The sequence below is a fragment of the Malus domestica genome, chromosome 08 (assembly GCF_042453785.1).
Source record: "Malus domestica chromosome 08, GDT2T_hap1".
Lineage (NCBI taxonomy): Eukaryota > Viridiplantae > Streptophyta > Magnoliopsida > Rosales > Rosaceae > Malus > Malus domestica.
Window position 1 is genome coordinate 21687867 of NC_091668.1, and position 21599 is coordinate 21709465.

The window sequence follows — 21599 nt, forward strand, 5'->3', positions numbered from 1 at the left end:
GTAATTGGTTGATTTTCAAAAATCATTCCATCATACATACATTTTGCATGATTGAGTTAGTATCTTGCAAAGTTCGAGGAGACGGTGATTGACAGCCGCATTAGTGTCGTGTCACTTCCACTCGAAGGCTAAAGAGAGATCGAGTAGCAAAGCGCAGAGACAAAACTGCTTACTAGTATGCGTGTCTAGTTGATGAGTTTTGTAAGTCTTTCTGTACTTATTTCTCTTAGTGTTTGTCCTGGCTTGGGAGCTCGAGGATTTTCCCAGTAGTGGGTTTTGCCTCGTTAAATCTTACATCATGTGTGCACTTTTTATTTATCGTTTTAATTGCATATGAGTATGATAGTTTGATATGTGATGTGAATGTGGATTTAATTTGAGAACTGAAAATTAAATTGAAAATGGAATTGGATTTTTAAATTGGAACCTATTCACCCCCCTCTAGGTTAAACTAATACCCATCCTAGAACTTTCATGAAATCTCAATGTGACCACGAAAAAAGAATTCCAAAATGTACTTGGAGGTCTTAGCCATTGCATCCACGGAGCCAATAGCATCATCAACAAGTTAAACAAATTGCTAGAACAAGAGATTCAAAATATGGGAAGAGGCAATTTTATGAAGTTACGAACAGATGTTACAATACTAACGAAAAGTAAGACAGCCTTTTAGTTTTCGGGGTCAGGAGGGAAAACGTAAGAACAAGGATCCTCTGTATATCCTTCTGAAACTATACTGTTACTTCAACATGTGACGGAATGAGATAGGTTTTCTTGAAGCAAGAGTTTAACCCGGCTCGTTGGATTTTGAGTAATATGTTCTCTGTTTGATTGAGTGCCTCTATGTCTTTTGCCTTAGCATCCACTGTATTGGGAATGAATTGAGGAATTGGTATGCAATTCAACTTTTTTTTTTTTTTTTTGGGTAAAATCGTAGAGAACATTTTTAAAACGAAGTTCATAACGGACAGATTACAATGTACACAGCTAACAGCTATAGGAAGGACTAGCATATAGAAAGAAGACCCACTTATGCAATTGGAGCATGAGTAAAGGTTTTTCCCTGCAGCAATTACAAAAAACATAAAAGGACTGCAACCCAATACAAATCCTCCACATAGGCACAAACAATAGAGTCCCCGAGGTGGCTAACCCTTGAAGCATGAGTGAAAGATGACCCGCCGCAGTTTTCCAAAAACTAGTAGCAGCTGACACTTCCACCACCATTTCCACTTGCACTCGGAATGAATAGCATGTATCACCGCCACTTCCACCACCATTGACACCACCATCACCACCACTAGCAGTGTTGAAAACTATTCTCTCTCGTTTATATGTTTATATATGAGTCATTTTTCTCTTCTTACACAACCCTATTTAATCTTGGTTTTTGTTTCTGCTTCAATATCCAAGGGCAAGATAGGAAAAAACACAGTCGGGCAAAATAGTAAAAAGCCCAATCGGATAAATAAGAAACAAGCCCAGTCGGGCAAATAAGAAAAAGCTCATAAATTTTTTTTGGAGTTGAATTAATAGTCCAGTGGGATCGGGCCACAACAAGACTGGGTCACCAGGCAAAAGAGAAAGAAGCCCGTCAGATAACTAACAAAATATGGTTTAAAAAGATGATCCATTTAATATCGGGTTTTAACAAATAATAACGCCAACTACACTCTATGTTTGACCTGATTTTTAAATTGACTAGGTTTCGATTTTCTCACATTGCCCTTAAAGTTACACCTTTTGTATATTTACTTGTCCATTAAATTGATGAGTTTTATATTATGTAGTGAAAATGAAAATATTGCCCTTAAAGTTACACCTTTTGTATATTTAAACATCTAGTTGTCCATTAAATTTATGAGTTTTATATTATGTAGTGAAAATGTCACTTACATGTGAACTCGATTTCGAAGTTCATGCTCACTATGTCATCAATTAATGAAGATTGAAATAATTCATTTGATAAAAAAATGTAAATTGATTCAATTTCAAAAACTTTAGAGGTTAATGTGAGAAAATTAAAAATTCGTAGTCCATTTTAAAAGTTATTTGAGACATGGAGGATGTGAAATGTAATTAATCCAAAATAATAATAAAACATTCCAGAGCCTAGACAACATTTTTTACAGCACATTACAACCAATGTTTAAACTATTGGTATCGGTGGAAAATCAATATGCAAATTTGTGAAAAAATCGACGGATATATCGAATACCGATATCAATTGTTTTCGATGAAAATGATGAAAATTTAAAATTAAACTGTAAGGATTGTCAAACATTATGTGTTAGAAATATCCACGATATATATTGATTTAACCCTAAACTTAATAATTTCTTCTATACGAGTGCAGTTAGAATTGAACCTCCCTATTTCCATATTTTTCTTTAATTTTATTAACATTTTCTTGAAAATACTAACTGCACCGAATAACACCGATTCCAACCGCTGTATCTTACTATCTTTCTCTTTGTTTTTTTATCTTTTGTTCTTTATTCATCGCCAGCTGCACTCAATCACAAGCCCTGTTCTTTCCTGCACCCGTTCTCACCATATCCCCCTTGCAACCTCCACAAATCCCCCAAACTTCCCCAATCGAAATGACCGAAAACCCACATCTCACCACGTGGCATCCTTTAATTCGCTTCCCAAAACGGTGCGCCGCCCTAAGCATGTAGGCAGAAGCCCCGTTACGCGGTATGGGCAATCAATTTTTCCGATTATTACTGAGGCTTTTTCCCCACCAACATCATCACACACACACACACTCTCTCTCTCTTCATATCTCTCACTCCTCTGCATTTCATTTCCGCAATCTTGTTATCTCTCTCAAATCTCTCCGCCAAAACGAAGTGAAAAGACAGAAAACGGCTTCAATGGCGAAATTGTTTCTGCTAATTGCTCTGTGCATGCTTCCGGCTCTGGCCGCCGCCACGCGTCCCATGAGGACCCCGTTCACGGTGGAGGGAAAGGTATACTGCGACACTTGCCGCGCTGGGTACGAGACCAAAGCCATCACCTACATTGCTGGTAACAAATATTTAACTCTTAACTTTTATGTTTAACTCTAATTTTGTTTAGGGATTTTGGGTAATTTTTGTAGATGTGGAATTTGGATCTGATTTGCTAGATCTGGAAATGTTGCCTCTATTGTTTGTAAATTTAGTTGCAATATTTGGTTTTTTTAATTTTTCAGTTCTGACTGGGTTTGAAGTTTGAATTGGGTGGACTGTATAGTCAAATGATGATGCTTTTAGGGTTTTTATGTTTATTATTTTGGTTTTTTTTAACAAACATATTATATACATTATATGGAGGGTGATGGGCTTAGCCTTACAATGGTTTAAATTTATTTTTGGCGAGAGTCGAACCTAGAACTGTCACTTACAAGTGAAGAGGAATACCATTAGACCGTAGGACTAAGTTGGATATGTATTATTTTGTTGTGTGTACTTTTAGTGCCTGATGAAGAATAATTGAGGTTAAATTAATACATGGAGACATTGAATTTATCATCATATGTATAGAAAGCAGCTTGCAATTTTCATTGAAAATTAGGACCCAGAAATTTGTACTGAGAAGTCTTAAGGACATCCTATCTGCAGGGTATTGTTTGCTCAAATCTAGGTCAACTTTGAATGCATACATTACGAAACTTTTATGCCATTCGTGATCATTCGTGACGTCCTTTTGCAGATAAATAATTAGGATGAGTTTTGTTTGCTGAGTGGTTGTTGATTCTAGTTTATGATCAGGTTTTGACATATTTTGAACCGATTAATTTGTTTCGAGAATGTTAAACATTATCTGTTTATGTTTTGTTGTTCATATGTACATCGACTCTTTGCTCATTTTTTTCTAACACCAATTTATGTCGTTCGTGACGTTGGTTTGTGACAAGTTTAGGAGAACTTTGGTGACTTGACAGTTATTGAATCTTATGCTCATGTTTGGAATAGGTTTTGACGAATTGACAACGAGTTTAGATTACTGGTCTAGTGTCATATTGGGTTTGGTTATGTGTATACTCAGTATTGTTGGTTCTTTAAACTAGCAATTTGGAAGGAAATAGTGGAAACTGTTTCGATTGAAGATGTCGTTTAACAAGTTTATCTGGTGATGTTAATTATAGGTGCCAAGGTTAGACTGGAATGCAGAGACAAGACTAGCATGGCACTCCTGTACACCAAAGAAGGGACAACCGACTCAGCAGGTTGCTATAAGATCCCAGTCGCAGAGGACCATTTGGACCAATTCTGTGATGCAGTCCTTGTTAGCAGCCCTCAGAAGGACTGTGCAACAGTTTCCCCAGGGCGTGAGCGTGCACGTGTCATCCTCACCGCCAACAACGGTATTGCTTCGTACAACCGGTTTGCCAATGCTATGGGTTTCATGAGGACGGAAGCCTTGTCTGGCTGCACCCAGATTCTCAAGGAATTGCAGGAGCTCGACGAGTAGATGTTGGCTTCAGTTTCCTAGTATGTGTCTAGTTTTAAAACCTTGCTTGGTTCACGCTGGTAATGTTTGCTATTATTTGATGGCTTGTTATCTCAACACCTGGTGATTTCTTGATTTTATTTGCCAATAGACTCTTTAAATTATGTTTCATGGTCTCTTCTGGACTTGAAAATAGGGTTTCTTTTGTTATATAATAATATTAATAATTGATTAAACTGATTTTCTCAATGATTTTCATACATTGCATAGAAATTTCTTAGAAAAAATTACGGGCTTGTTTGGTATTCTATTTGAAAATTTTTATAATTTTTCAAAACATTTCTGAAGAATTTTTCTTGAAAACAATTTTCTATAAGACTTAAAAATTTGTTTGGTATGCGATTTACAATTTTTAAATCTTACAACTTCAATTGAACAAAAGGATCCATAAAAAGGGGTCTAGAGAGAAAGAGGAGTGAGGAGGAAAGAAAATAAGAGATGATTAGAGGAAAGAGAAAGAAGTGAGAAGATCGGAGGAGATAGAGAGGAAGAGGAGTGAGAGAAAGAACCGAGAGAATGAAGAGAGATATATTTGGAGTGAGAGGGGAGGAGGGAGAGAAAAGAAATGAGTGAGTTTAAGTTTAAAAACTCTAAAAACTCACTTTTTGTGTTTTTAGATAATAAACTATATTTTTGAGTTAGTCTTGAATTCAGTTTTTGAAAATAGTCCCACCAAACAAGTTTTTAAGGCTTAAAACTTGAAAATTGTTTTTAAGTTTAAAAAGTTGGATTCAAGTAGAGTATCAAACAGATTCTACAAGTTTTGCAAATTTCTCTAAGTCTTGCACTGTACGTATAATTGAAGTATAGCGATTAAAATTAAGTAAATATCAGTTAATCTCCTAAGCTAGGTAAATTCATGAAGCAAATCTTCGCACTACAAATTTCTGGTAAAGGGAAGTGAAATTTATAGCTCAAATATCAACTTCTCCAATGCCCTACTGAAATTCATCAATTTATACTTTCATCCAATTCAGCAATTCAGAAGATGATCTATTAGCGGTTCATACAGGTCGAGGTTGAGGTCTACGAACAGTTCATCGTCCAGAAGATAAACGAATGAGCGATTCATCCAGTTTTGAGGTCTATGAGTGATTCGTCTTTAATGTTCAGAGTTGTAGCCTGCATCTGTGTTCGACTCAAAAAGCTTTTTGTTGAGTGAGAGATGAAAGATTCAAGGAGATATTTAGCAATAGGGATGTGAATTTGGCGTTACAAATTTTCATAATCTTTTCCTGATTCAAATTTAACAGTACAGAATTTTTTTACAAAAACGAAGATTTGCATTCACACGAACCTTTTACCAATCCACCAAATTCACGTAATAAACACGGTCTAGATTTCGTGGCCCACTACTAATCGCATATATATATATTGTTCCTCAATTTGTATCTTACCACCTACACAACATAGACACGTGAGAGTTTTATCACAAATGACTGGTGTAATTAAAAGTGGAATCCTCCAACGCGGGATTCTCATATTCTTCAACAAACACCGATCTGAATCAACATCATTAGTCATTGAGAGAGACGGAGAATTACCAGAAAAAATAACAAAAATAATCCTTTTTTCGTTACCAGATCATTACCATCATGTTTAACACTAACAATCGGATCGGTCAAATGAGATTGGTCACTTTTATTTCTCTCTCTGTCTGTAAGAAAATTGTAAACGAGAATGGATCTGGAATATGACTGTCTGTCCATATACATCTAAAGTATGGCCACTGCATTATCGGTTTAGCTAGTCATTGTCCCTATGCATGAAAACCAAGTCTTTGTTTTATTCACTTATGTTTCTTCCGGACAAGGGTAAACACAATTTTAAGTAAAAAGCAGTAAGCATTCAGCATTCTGCATAAAGTGAATAGAGCCCCTGCAAACAAGTGCATGAAATAAATTACAATAAAGGAAACATCTACAAAAAATCATTCTTCTGAAAGGAAGACTCGAAATTTATTTATTGGAAACAAGCACATTCTCTATTTCTCAGGCCGTCAAGGGATCTGGAACAAGCAATTCACTACAGGTTATCATATGTAATGGCTTCGACAAATGCAGCTTTTGAGTTGAGATGAGTTGAGAAACTTTTTTCATTGTAGGGTGAGAATGCAGACTAGCATTCAAGCATGAAAACGCAATCTTCACGAGAGAGAGTACTTCCCCTGCTTCTTGATGCATTGGAGGCAAAATGAGTTGGTCCAGAACATCCACAATTGACATTTGATGGGGTGGTAATTTAGATGCTGATGACGATGTGGATGAAGAAGGCACTGATGAGAAAGATGAGAAAAAAATCTTCGAGATGCCTTTCCATGATTCTTTCAAATACAACCACTCTAAAGCTATAAACATCGCATTTTTCGTTCACTTCCATGGTATATGCAAGTTCTGCATAGAATAAGATTATGGCAATATTGGGAGAATTAATTTGTATATATAGGAAATCTTTAAGGGAAGGGATACTCAATTTTTTTTAAAAAAAAAAAATAAATAGGGATTAGTTGTGGGGTTCACACTACAGATTAACTTTTTGGCAAAAAAGGTAAATCTTACATGGTATTTGTATTCTTACTGCAGTTTTCATGTTTACTGCATGTTGTTTTAATTAGTTAGGTTTTAGTAGTTCATTAACATCTCGATTGGTATTACTTATTACATTAGATGCTTACTGCGGTTTGCATGTTATAATTGTTTTTTTTTTTCTAATTTATTTTTATGTTTTAGCTTTTAAGGAAAGGGAGTGGTGAGTTGGAAGAACATACAATGACCCTAAGTATCTCCTATACTTTATGTGAATCACTGAATGTTCTCTTCAAAATCAAAGCATGTAACGTGGTATGTTTAATCCATCCTATCGTTGAATAGAATTAATATTTGGTAAAAAAATTAATCATAAACAGCACTCAATTAATAAGGTTAAAAGGAAGAAAACATATTACCTGGTGCGACATACCCATATGTGCCTACAACGGCAGTCCAAATAGTTGAGTCTGGATTCAAAAACTTAGCAGTGCCAAACTTTGAAATCGATGCCTCATATTCAGAATCCAACAAAATGTTCCTGCTTGATATGTCCCGGTGCACAATTGGTGGCACGCAATCATGGTGCATGTATGCCAAGGCATGAGCTACACCGTTGTTTCCTACTATATCCAATCTTTCTTCTTCTCAAGCATCACCATCTCAACTCTGCCTTCTTGTTCATTTCTCATTTATTTCTATTTTTTTGTCCCAATAGAGTTATCTATGGCCTTGATTTTGTACATAGGAATATGAATGTGAATTGTACATTGGTTTTCTTGTAGCAAACGCCACTTCTAATTATTTTTATGTTATCAGAAGTAGGGGAATTGAACTAGTCTAGAAGTATCTTTTTTGGATAATCTACATAAATTTTATTACCAAATGCTTGCAAGTTGTCCATTCACTTTGCTTTTGTCCTTAGCGCAACCCATGAAATTAATAAACATGCTATGTAAATAGTATTTTTCAAAACCATAATTTTGTGGATGCAAATTTCCGTCATCTTCTCCTTTAACGAAAATTTATCTGTAAAATAATAACACCTAACATTAAGGCAAAAACCCTCACATGCCCATGATGATTTGTTTTGGTGGGGGGGGGGGGTTTGTATGAAAAATCTCCGATGTCAAAGTTAGAATTCTGAAAATGATGTATTTTTGGAGCTTGTGGGTAGTAAATGGCTTAGCTTTTTAGTGGGACAATAGGGTTATTTATAGGGGAGTGGCCTACCCTATTTGGAAAATAGTGGCCGGCCATATATGATGTAATTGGAGAATAATTGCAAGATATTATGTGAAATAATATCTTGCAATTAACATGGTAATTAATCCCAAATTAAATAGGAAGTTTTGGGAGTTACCTTTTAAATAAGGATTTGATGAGGAGTGATGAGAGAGATTTGAATAAAAACCATTTTGATCACCTTTGACTCTTCATTCTTCTAGGAAAAGGAAATAAATCGCCTCCAAAGCCTATTTAAGCCTACCTTAAGTAGGGGATCAAATCAACTCTGGAGGGCAATTATTTATCCCTACAAGAAAGAAAGCTAGAGGATATTTGTTCCCCATCCCCTAACATTCTTCTTCGCTTGCCAGTGCAAAGAACCGTCTTCCGTTAATTTCTTTGTCTTCTTTACGTCGCACCAAGGTAAGAAAAGCTTAATTTTCTTTGTCTTCATCTTGGGTGGGGCTACTGCGAGGTAGCCGTCAGGGTGGTGTGGCACGTCAGTTGGCAGGGGTTAAGAGTCGGCTGGGTATGGGTCGAGATGGTGGTGTGGCAAGCGCCACTCCTTGGGTTGCTCAACTTGGCTAGAGCCAAAGGCTGGCTCGACATGGGTCGAGGAAATGGTGTTGCATGGGCCACAGTTTGTGTAATACCCTGAAAATTTTAAATATATGAATATGTGGAGAAAATCGAAAATAAATCAATTTATGATGATGAAGAATTAAATCGTGAATATTATTGAGCTTTTATATGATTTTTCAAGAATTTATAATAGTTTGTGTAAGTTTAGTTTTAAATTAAACTAGTGACGAGGTTTAAGGTTTGGACCTTAATTAATTAAAATACATAGACCTTTTGAGGTCAAAATTTATATTTTTGAATAGAGCTCAACCTCACGAACGCGTAGGTGCAAACCGTTCGTGAAACGGAGTTAGAACGAAGAAGTTATTAACGTTTAAAGTCGGGGATAAAATTGTAACTTTACCATTACTAGAATGCTTCAGATTTTTGGAGCCAAATCTAGAAGGCCACGTGTGTGGCCCAGATTAAAAGTAAGAAAAGTTAGGAGGTGGAGATGGAAGATAAAGGAGAGAAAGGAGGGAGAGAGGAGCCAATCAGAAAAGGGGAGGATGAGAGGTGACGAATGAGAGAAAAGAGAAAGGAGGGAAAGGAGAGAAGAAAATAGGAGGGGAAAAACGGGTCTATTGACCCGTGAGGCATAACCAATGAGATTCATCCTCTTCCGGGCAAATTCCGACGAAATTAATGTCCCCCACCATCTGAAAATTATCTCTAATCATCTCTTTTACCTATTCCACCACAAATTAGAGTTTAATTGGTCTTAGAATTGGGGAAAACACCTCACAGGTGCCGCAACCTTCTTCGCTCGAAATCCATCAAAATCTGAAACATTTTGGTTAAATTACAACCACCACTAGACTCTCCATGAACCAAGAAACAAAGCTCATTCATTGGTTGGGGCATCGGAGTTGCTATGGAGTCGAATTGAGGACACCCAAATTCTAGGGTTCCGATAGGTTTTGATGAAATTGGAGCCTTTTCAGGAAAAATTGGCCGTGGTTTCAGGTATGAAAGTTTCTCTACTCATTGAGATCTTCATTTCTGTAATTTTTGAGAATTTTTAGGAATAGTTGAAATTTCAGGCGAGTCGGGCGGCCGACTGCCACCTGCGGCAGCGCACGGCCAGGAAGCTGACATTTGAGTTGTTATAAGAATTTCGTTATTTTAAGTAGGTTGTTTTTGGTCTAATTTTTATGGTTTAAGTGGTGTATGTGGGATTAAATGAATAGTTTGTATTTGGTTCGAAACTTTGAACTTTTGAACTACGTAAGGCTCGATCCCTGTTGAGGGTATGTAGGCAGTTTAACAAGACGTTAGATGCAGCCACAAACTATGTGAAGTTAAATTAATTTGGATGTTGGTCCCTACAAAGAAATGGTACTAAATTGGAATTTAATTTGGATGTTTTGGAAAAAATGAATAATGCTTACAAATTGCTTGTGGGATGAAGGATTTGAATTGGAGTTGTTAGCTAAGGATAATAAACTAAATACGATTTTTATTTTGGGCCTATCACTAATATTATTATTTCTCGAAATAAAATAAATATTTTGAGACCAGGGCGTTACAAATGGTATCAGAGCAAATGATCATACTTTCCTTTATGAGATATTGTTGAGTTGTGGATGTGAATTATGGATCTCGTTGATATTGCATTATATCCTAAATTCTATGAAACATGAGGAACCTATGTGGAAATTATGCGTTGTAAATCGTCATGAAATGAATTAAATGGGAATAGAAATTTTTGAAATGTCACATTTCTTGTAATAGCCCTAAATGTTGGGTATTCGATTAAGGTTTTGGGTTAACCTTTATTTAGGGTCAAATTTATATTAAGCATTATGGTATAGGAAACACATATATGATTGCATTGTGCTTGTGAAGACAATTTCATGATGAATATGAGATAGTGATAGTAGAAATTATTATTTGCATTGATATTACATTAGCCTTTAAATTCTTTGAACTTTTGTGGAATGTATATGTTGTGATGCTTTAAATTGAATTGAATGGGAGTAGGAAAATTTTAAAATATCATGTTTTTGTTATAGCTTTGAAGATGAGCATTTGATTAAGGTTTTGGTTTAACCTAGAATTGAATTGATTTTATTTATGCATTATTAAAATGTGAAATGCTAAAATGATGGTGGAATGGTGACAAGTAGATGGAAGAATTGCATTATACCTGTGCCAATAGAAGAAAAGAGCCCATGGATATGTGATTGGGCCGAAAGGAGCCCATGGATATGTGATTGGGCCAAAAAGAGTAGATGTGAAATTTGGGCACAATGACCCGTAAATGTGAAATTGGGCGAGAAGGGCCGTGGATGTATAAAAAAAAAGGAAAGTGGTGTATATTGGCCAGGTATAATACAATATTTTCCGCCTACTAGTCACTTATGGAGGTAAAAGAAAATGGTGGTGAAATAATTGTTTTCATAATGATAAGTATAGCTTGAAATTTCAAAAAAAATCTGATGGCCATGAAAAATTTTGGTTGGGCATTTCAATATTTATGGAAGAGATTGCGATTTATTGAATGGGAAATGAAATTATAAACTATGGTTATGGTTTGCCTAATATAATTAGAATGGTGGTAGGTAAGAATGAAACTATGAAATGAAATTCTAAGCTTGTTTAATATCAACGAATTTTTAGTGGTGTGAGATGTGAAAATTTTTATTTATGAAAGGAATGGATGGGGAAGTATAATTATAAATTTGATTGCTGAGTTGCTATGGTTATAAGTTAACATTGTTGAAATTGATGTTGCACACCAAATTGTTGAAGCGTATATATATTCGCATGGTTATGAAATTAATAAGGTTTAATTTGATTGGCCGTTAGAGTAGAAAAATGTAAAATTCTTTCCTTTGGTTGATGAAATGTAGATAGTACACTGGACATGTAGCTCACTAATTTATTCAAGCTGTGGTTAGAATTTGGTTGAAATTGTTGATATTTGGTTTGTCAATTATAAAGATTTGGCTTGAAATTCTACTAGGTTACTAGTGGATGATTTGGAACTTGAGTATTTAATTGGTCGAGAATAGTTATGGCTGAAAATTTATAATATTTATGCTACCAATATTGGGTATTTTTTGATGTTGGTATCGTCAGTGATGGTGGCTAAAAAAAAAAAAAAGAGAGAGAGAGAGATTGTGGTACATGGCTGTGTATAGCCAATGAAGGCCATGAGACATTTTGGCTTAATGTGGATAATTATTTAACCAATGGGTATGGTTAAAATTGTTGATACTCAATTTGACAATGAATGTGTTGGGGATATGAGAATGAGAGAAATAATCACGATTATCATTCGTTCTTTTGCTTATTTTGAACTTGAATAAAATCGTAGGTGGAGGTTATAATTTTATTCACCCTAAAAGAAATGGTGGAAATACTGCTAGTTCCTTATCGTGACTTAACGATTGAAATCTCGGGGACGAGATTTATATTAACAGGGGGTGAATGTAATACCCTGAAAATTTTAAATATATGAATATGTGGAGAAAATAGAAAATAAATCGATTTATGATGATGAAGAATTAAATCGTGAATATTATTGAGCTTTTATATGATTTTTCAAGAATTTATAATAGTTTGTGTAAGTTTAGTTTTAAATTAAACTAGTGACGAGGTTTAAAGTTTGGACCTTAATTAATTAAAATACGTAGACCTTTTGAGGTTAAAATTTATATTTTTGAATAGAGCTCGACCTCACGAACGCGTAGGCGCAAACCGTTCGTGAAACGGAGTTAGAACGAAGAAGTTATTAACGTTTAAAGTCAGGGATAAAATTGTAAATTTACCATTACTAGAATGCTCCAGATTTTTTGAGCCAAATCTGGAAGGCCACGTGTGTGGCCCAGATTAAAAGTAAGAAAAGTTAGGCGGTGGAGATGGAAGATAAAGGAGAGAAAGGAGGGAGAGAGGAGCCAATCAGAAAAGAGGAGGATGAAAGGTGACCAATGAGAGAAGAGAGAAAGGAGGGAAAGGAGAGAAGAAAATAGGAGGGGGAAAAACGGGTCTTTTGACCTGTGAGGCATAACCGGTGAGATTCATCCTCTTCCGGGAAAATTCCGACGAAATTAATGTCCCCCACCACCTGAAAATTATCTCTAATCATCTCTTTTACCTATTCCACCACAAATTGGAGTTTAATTGGTCTTATAATTGGGGAAAACACCTCACGGGTGCCGCGACCTTCTTCGCTCGAAATCCATCAAAATTTGAAACGTTTTGGTTAAATTACAACCACCACTAGACTCTCCATGAACCAAGAAGCAAAGCCCATTCATTGGTTGGGGCATCAGAGTTGCTATGGAGTCGAATTGAGGACACCCAAATTCTAGGGTTCCGACGGGTTTTGATGAAATTGGAGCCTTTCCAGGCAAAATTGGCCTTGGTTTTAGGTATGAAAGTTTCTCTACTCATTGAGATCTTCATTTCTGTAATTTTTGAGAATTTTTAGGAATAGTTGATTCTCCGGCGAGTCGGGCGGCGGGGGCGGCGGCGCACGGCCAGGGAGCTGACATTTGCGTTGTTATATGAATTTCATTATTTTAAGTAGGTTGTTTTTTATCTAATTGTTATGGTTTAAGTAGTGTATGTGGGATTAAATGAATAGTTTGTATTTGGTTCGAAACTTTGAACTTTTGAACTACGAAATGCTTGATCCCTGTTGAGGGTACGTAGGCAGTCTAACAAGACGTTAGATGCAGCCATAAAATATGTGAAGTTAAATTAATTCAAGAATAAAGGTTACATAATGGAAATTGGTCCCTACAAAGAAATGGTACTAAATTGGAATTTAATTTGGATGTTTTGGAAAAAATGAATAATGCTTATAAATTGCTTGAAGGGATGAAGGATTTGAATTGGAGTTGTTAGCTAAGGATAATAAACTAAATAAGATTTTTATTTTGGGCCTATCACTAATATTATTATTTCTCGAAATAAAATAAATATTTCGGGACCGGGGCGTTACAGTTTGAGCTGCCATGTCTTTTCTGCTTGCCAAAAAGGAGGAAACTACTTGAGTTTGATTTCTCAGTTGCCATAGATGGAGTAATCGAAGATGGTGCTGCCTAGATAGGAGCTGCTGAAGTTGAGGTGTCAAGTGAGCAAACTTATGAATGCGAAGTGGCTGCTGAAGGTAAGATGGCTATTGGAGAGCCCAAGGTCGTCCAAGCTGCTAAATGAGTAGTATGCTCTGTTTAGCTTATGTCGGATTTCGGCGACCTTCGTATAAGTATGTCAATTTCTAAATTTCCCACCATTGTATTTTTCTCCTACTTTTATTCAAGGAATTAAAAAATTCTAGGAATAAGAACAAGAAATGAGAAACTTTGAATGTGAGAGTCTTCTTAGAGCGTGTGAATCAAGCTCTCTATGAAAGCATCAATTTGTGGATGCAAATTTCCGCCATCTTCTCCTTTGACGAAAATGCATTTACAAAATAATAACACCTAAGATTAAGGCCAAAAGCCTCATGTGCCCATGATGAATTGGGGGTGGGGTGGCTTTGGCTGAAGAATCTCCGATGCCAAAGTTAGAATTCTGAAGAAAAAAATGTATTTTTGGAGTTTGTGGGTGGTAAATGGCTTAGCTTTTTAGTGGGATAATAGGGTTATTTATGGGGTAGTTGCCGGCCCTATTTGGAGAATAGTGGCGGGCCATATATGGTGTAATTGGAAAATAATTGCAAATAGGAAGTTTTGGGAGTTACCTTTTGATTAAAGATTTGATGAGGAGTGATGAGAGGCATTTGAATAAATACCATTTTGATCACCTTTGACTCTTCCTTGATTGAGCCGTTATTGTCCATTGCAGGTGTGCCTTGAGGGTAATTTTGTCATTTTAACGTAAAAGTCCACGTGTCACCTCTATAATTTTCTTGATTATTTTTTGCTCCAAAAATTTTATGTATTTGAAGCGTGACAAATTAATTCTAGAAGCAAAGTTGGCAAAGGGAAAATGTGAATCCAACGAAGCAAAATTGGTCAAAGTAAAGATGAGCATAAAGTACAAAACTCATATTGGTAGATTGTTAGTAGTGCACTTTCACTTAAACATGTTATTTTGGTTCTGCTTTCAATCAAAACTCATAGTGGTGCACTTTCAGTAGACTATATTTATGGTCTACTTTAGAAAGAAAGAAACTAATATGCATGATGTGCTTCCCAGTTTCTCATCGAACCATTCAAAACCTAATTATACTATAATTAACAAATTCGGAGAATTGTTTTTAGTAGTATTGGAATAATTAGCGACTTTGACTTGTCATTTTTGAAGACCCAAGTGGTAGACTTTGTTGGGATAATCTCAAGGCTTTAGCTAAAATGGTCCTTAAGATTGACATAACTCCTTACTTTGTTCACCGTCAATCATTTTTGTCCCTCCGTGAAAAATCTCCGTTAAATAAGGAAAAATGCCAAAAATACTCTCAATTTTTGTTAAATTATTTTAGCCTATTGTTTATTATTTCCGAAGGATTTACCTGGATTGCCCCCAGATCGGGAGGCTGAATTCACTATTGATCTTCTACCAAATACCAATCCTATTTCCCTTACTCCATATCGTATGGCACCTGCCGATTTAAAGGAATTGAAAATTCAACTGCAAGAACTTGTTGACAACGATTTTATTCAACCGAGTATCTCGCCTTTAGGTGCTTTGGTTCTGGTTGTTAGCAAGAAGGATGGCAGCATGCGTTTGTGCATTGACTATTGTCAATTGAACAAGGTGACTATTAAGAATCGGAATCCTCTATCGAGTATATACGATTTGTTTGATCAACTCAAAGGGACGAAGGTAACTTCCAAGATTGATTTAAGATCGGGTATCATCAGTTGAACATTCGAGTTAAGGATGTCCTTAAACCTACATTTCGGACCCGGTATGATCATTATGAATTCCTTGTCATGCCTTTCGATTTGACAAATGCACATTTCACTTTCATGGACTTGATGAACAGGATTTTCCAACCTTATTTAGATAAATTCGTGACAATCATCATTAACGATATTTTGGTGTATTCCAAGAGTGAACAAGAGTATGTTCGACATTTAAGGTTGGTGTTGGAAAGACTATGAAGAAGGAGATTATATGCAAAGTTCATCAAGTGTCAGTTCTGGTTGGATAACATTTGTTTCTTAGGCCACATCATCTCGGCGAAGGGAATGTTTGTTATCCCCAAAGTATTTATGCCATCCTAAATTGGGGGCAACCAAAGAATGTTACCGAATTTGAAGTTTCTTGGGTTTGGCCATGTACTATCGAAGATTTGTGAATGATTTCTCCTCAATTGTCACCCCACTTACTAAATCAACCTGAAATGGGGTAACTTTTGAGTGGAACGAGGACTGTGAGCATAGCTTTCAAGAACTTAAATATTGCCTCACACAAACTCCAGTACTGGTACTTCCCGACGAGAACGGAAAATATGAAGTTTATATTGATGCATCACACCAAGGTTTAGGTTTTGTTTTGATGCAACATGGGAAACTGATAGCTTATGCTTCTCGACAACTTAAACATCCTGAACAAAACTATCCTACCCATGACTTAGAATTGGCAATTGTAGTCCTTGCAATAAAGTTATGGCGACACTATCTCTACAATGATACATGTCGTATCTTTATGGACCATAAGAGGTTGAGGTATCTTTTTTACCAGAAAGAACTAAATCTCAGGCAATAAAGGTGGATGGAGATTATTAGTGACAACAAATGTATGATCGATTACCATCTTGGTCATGCGAATGTAGTAGTTGATGCGCTCAGTTGGAGGTCGTATGGTCAGATATCTCCTCTTATGGAATTACATACTCTAAATTTCTTCGAGTTAAGGAAAACCGACGTTTGATTGGAATTGGGTGTTGATGGAGATCTGGTGGCTCATTTCCAAGTTTGATTAATACTTGTTGATTGAGTTCACTCGGCTCAGTAAACTGATCCGTTGTGTAAAAAAATTAATAGAAAAAACAGCGAACGGCACACATAAATATCTTAAATTTCAGAGAGATGGTATGCTTGTTTCGAGAAATTGACTCTTTGTTCCTCAGAATGAAGAGCTGATGAAGGAAATTCTACACGAGGCTCATATTTCAGCTTATGCTATGTGTTCTGCCAAGATGTGTCATACTATCAAGCCTTTCTACTACTGGTCAGGTATGAAGAGGAATATTGGTGAATATGTGAAGAAGTGTTTAATTTTTCAGCAAATCAAAGCAGAACTACAAAAGCCTGCTGGTTTATCTCATCCTTTTCCTATTCCTATATGGAAGTGGGAAGAGATCACAATGGATTTTCTTTATAAGTTACCGAGAACCCTAAACATAATGGTATTTGGGCGATTGTGGATCGTCTCACGAAATCGGCACACTTCATTCCGATGCGTGAGAAATTTTCAATTTCCAAATTAGCTCAATTATTCATCGACCATATTGTTAGACTACATGAAGTACCTTTTACCATAGCCTTGGATCAGGATGCTTGATTCACTTCCAAGTTTTGGAGGGTTTTCTAGCAAGCCATAGGCACTCGGCTACTTTACAACACTGTTTTCCATCCTCAGACTGACAGGTAGTGCAAAAGGATTATACAGATCAAAGAGATGAAACCCTTGAAGCAATTATGATGTTCAACCGCTCAAAAAACAGCCTGTTTGGATGAATCTTTGGTGATGGTGGAAATGTATGGAATGGCTAAAGTTTTGAGTGTGGATGAAAAGAGAGAAAAATATTGGCTAGAGTTGTGAAATTTGTCCAGAATTGAAAGCCTAACTTTTTAGGTAAAAAAAAACTGTTACAGAATGCTAAGACATCCCAGTAATTGAGCATTTATTTCTGACATTTTTTCTCTTCTGCTATTAGTCTTCTAAAGGGCCAGATACAACTTTAAAGATTAATTGGACTCAACTCAGCTCCATCTTCAATTGTCCACTTTTAATTCTCTCTTTACATCAACATTCGTATTCAATTCTCCAATTTCAACACCATTTTGCCTCATTTGCCAAAAAATTGACTATAAAATATGATTAACTGCACACGAACACAAAATAGGGTAAAACATAACTAGTTTAACTAAAAAATATCACAAAAAGACTAGGAATGGAGGTATAAATGTATGATGTATCAGAAAGTCGTGGAACAACAATTACTTTTTTTTATTATTATTATTTTTTATTTTTTATAAACATGAAGATTAAAAATTTGAAACTTGAAATAGTTCTACATAATATGCTGCAATCTTACAAAAATTATTGATACAAACGATAATTAAAACACTAAATAAAGATTAATGAACAATAATTAAAATACTAGATAAAAATTACAACAATTACTAATACTAATAATATTCCTCATCATTTGGTTGACTTGTGTTGATGCACAAAATCAGTGAGGACTTTGGTACAATAGAAAGTGTTAAATTTGTGACCTTCACTATATTGCTTCAATCACTAATGTGGATAAGGTAATGTATCAATTTGACTTGGAGCTTACTTGTAGTTTCAAGTTTGGTCAAGCGCGATACAAACCATGTAGTAGGAGTCCCCCAAGTCATCGAGCTAGGAGATTTGTCGAAAAAGGTGACATACAAGGTAAGCAATTAGAGCTCCAAGCAATCAGTCCCAGATCAGAAGTTTGATTTTGAGTTTCGGCTGATTGTTCTCATTCTCCATATCTTGCAGGCAGCAGGAAGAATAAAGAGAAGAAAAAGCAGAAGAGATGATATGAGATACTTTTGCTTTTGAAGAAGTAACTTTCCACAGGCTTATTCTTAAACTGGGTTGGAGGGTTTTCTGGTTTCCTCCAGAGTATAAGGCCGACTCAAGAATTTGAGGGTCAAAACAAGTCCATCAATCAAGAGTGCGTTCGACCTTGATGATATGGGATACTTTTGTTGTTGACAAAGTAATAGATGAATCGGCACGTGTTCTGTTGCGCTTGTCTCCACATGCTTCCTTGTATCCTTCTCACTTACCCTATCTGTTCCTCAGGCAGATGTGGTATCTTTTCTGGAAGCATAAGATGTTGAAGATGAGTACTCAAGAGCAATGCCAGGTAAGTAATCAGGCAAGGAGTTCCAGGTAGTCAGTTCCTGACTGGAAGCTTGATTCCAAGTGTTAACTGATTGCTTTCTTTCTCCTTGTCTTGCAGGTAAGAACAAGGCCAAAAGAAAAGACATGGAAAAAGCATGATATGGGATACTTTTGCTTTTAACCCTGATGATATGAGATACTCTTGCTCTGGTGTGGCTTGTTTGTAGAGGTATTATCGGGGGGAAAAGAAGCTGAGTATTTCGAGAGACTCTGCTGAGAGTGCCCTCTTGGATGTGAAGAAAAGTTGAGCATTTTTTTTATTTGCAGGTATGCTTGGCTGTGGAGGATGAAGGTTAACATATATAGGAATTGTCCCAATAGCGAGTGGTAACGTTAGTCCTTTACCCTTCTCGATCATAGCAATGTAGTAGGAGCTGCAAGATTCACGTGTTTTAACTTTGTCAGAGCACTTTGAAAAAATGGTGTGCGGTATCTGGAAAGCTGATGTTGCGTGTGAAGATTGTAGAGAAATTTTATCCAAAGAAATCTGGCTCTCGAAGTTCGGAGACGGCGCTTCTTCGGTTTTCGAACAAGCAATCCTGTTAGGGATTTGGCTCTTGAGATTCGGAGAGCGTTGCCTCTTCGATTTTTGAACAAGCAAATCCTATTGGAGATTTGGTTCTCGAGATTTAGAGAGCGGTGCCTCTTCGATTTTTGAGAAAGCGATCCTGGTAAGAGTCTGGCTCTAGAGATTCGGATAGCGGTGCCTCTTCAATTTTTGAGAAAGTAATCTTGGTGGGAGTCTGGTTCTCAAGATTCGGGAAGCGGTGCCTCTTCGATTTTTAAGAAAGTAATCATGTTAGGAGTGTTTTGTCACGCCCCAGACCCGGGGTCAGTAGTAAAAACTTGAACCCGAATCCGAAACGTGAACTAAAAACTAAAAATAAATAAAAGGAAATTGACACGGGTTGGAAAATAAACTCTTCTTATTTAAAATAACTCAATAATTCTTTCAAGGCTAAAATAAAGAAATACAAAATTCTATCCTCACACTTAATCCGATCTCATCCCGTCTACCCTCTTAGATTGTTTAGTTCGTGAACCTGCATAACAATAGAGGGGTGAGCTTTAACAGCTCAGTAGGGACATAACCTTATTACAGTAAATTGACAATATTAAATTAAGTGTCATGAAATCATATAGCCAAATATCAAATCATTATTGATAATAATGCATGAATGCAATTGAACCTCTTCCGCTACACCCGTTACTTTATATAATAAAACACGCAGACCTGCATGTCCCATACCATGCATTTTACCCCTGCAGAGGTGTTTCGAATGTTCTATTATACAAATTAACCCCCCGTAACTCAATCATTCCAATTTCCCCTTTTGTTAGTCATCTTGCCAAAACTCTTCGTCGCCAGTCCCGAATTACCCTTAAAGAATCTGTGCACTGTGGGCTCACCTGAGACCTGGTACCTGCTAAGAGTTTGACTCAACTACACAAAAGATCATTTCCATTACCCTCTTTCCAAATTCCTTTCTCACCTACAAAGTTCCAACCACTTCTGACACATGAGTGATGCACAAGCAACGTTATTACATCTTCACATGTCACAATATATCTCCATGTCACAATATATATCTCAACGAATAACATTCCAGTAGTACTAACAAGTAAACAACGAACTGAAGCAATAATCCAAACAAGGTCCAACCACATTAATAAACCAACACAAATATAGTACTTCACGAAATTTAATAGAATCAATATTTGTAAAGGTCTGCCGTATTTCCCCTACCTGGACTCCAAAGCATTGCACCAACTTTCTATTACAAGAGTGCACCACTATTGTGATCAATTCCTATTTCACAAGTACAAGCAAATCACTAAAATGCATAACAAATGTAACCCTAGTTAGACTACTTGGTATTACTAATCTAACACCACTTGATTCAAAAGTCATTTTGGTCGATATGAAATAACGCAACTGCAATAGAAGATGTTTGAATGTAAAAGGATTTAGGAAATAAGTAATATATATATATATATATATATATATATATATATATATAGCTCACTGTATAATACAAGTTCCTCAAAACACTTTGGCTTATATAATTGCATAAAAGCTTTGTCATATTATACATATATACATATATATTTTCCTGATCTGTATCAGTATGAACTATTTTACAAAATAATACTCCAACCGAGTTGGAATTGTAAAAGTCGTTTTATAAGGGTATTACAAATAGACCAACACTTTAAATCAAAACAGGCTTTGCATTATCCAGTACAATATAGTGAACAAACTGATCATACCATACTTGAAACCAAAAGGCTGTAGTTGTAAAAATAGGTATACGTTATATAGAATAGTTTTGCATCAAATAGGCAGCATTATATAAAACCCTTGCATATAAAACTTGTTTTGCAGTTTCTGCCTAAAAGCAACCATGAAAGACAATGATTTACTACATAAAATAGCTAAGCAAAGAACAAAGAGAGCTGCGAATCATTACCCTGCTGCAGGCTGACATCCCAAGCAGGAAGATGAATACGAATAATTCAGCACCCTTCTCTCTGATTCTATTTGATTTCTTAATCCCTTCCTTCTATTTGTCTTCTCTTCTCTCCTCTCTCTCTCTCTCAACATATATATATATATACAAACACAACCACATGAGCTTCAAAGCATGCATTGCA

General features: G+C 36.1%; 1 protein-coding gene across 1 annotated transcript; it reads left to right on the forward strand.

The window, feature by feature from the left end:
- The first annotated feature begins 2463 nt into the window (after positions 1 to 2463).
- LOC103441630 (protein DOWNSTREAM OF FLC-like) lies at positions 2464 to 4676 on the forward strand. The gene is made up of 2 exons (XM_008380314.4): positions 2464 to 3033; positions 4136 to 4676. Exons 1-2 carry the CDS (start codon positions 2703 to 2705, stop codon positions 4459 to 4461), a joined length of 657 nt encoding a protein of 218 aa, XP_008378536.3. The 5' UTR covers positions 2464 to 2702; the 3' UTR covers positions 4462 to 4676.
- Positions 4677 to 21599: the final 16923 nt, after the last annotated feature.

Bases quoted from the DNA above. Each gene is read 5' to 3' on its own strand.
- LOC103441630 (XM_008380314.4), top strand. From the start codon at position 2,703: ATGGGCAATCAATTTTTCCGATTATTACTGAGGCTTTTTCCCCACCAA. The intron at 3,034-4,135 runs GTAACAAATATT...TGTTAATTATAG, and splicing joins AGCCATCACCTACATTGCTG to GTGCCAAGGTTAGACTGGAA.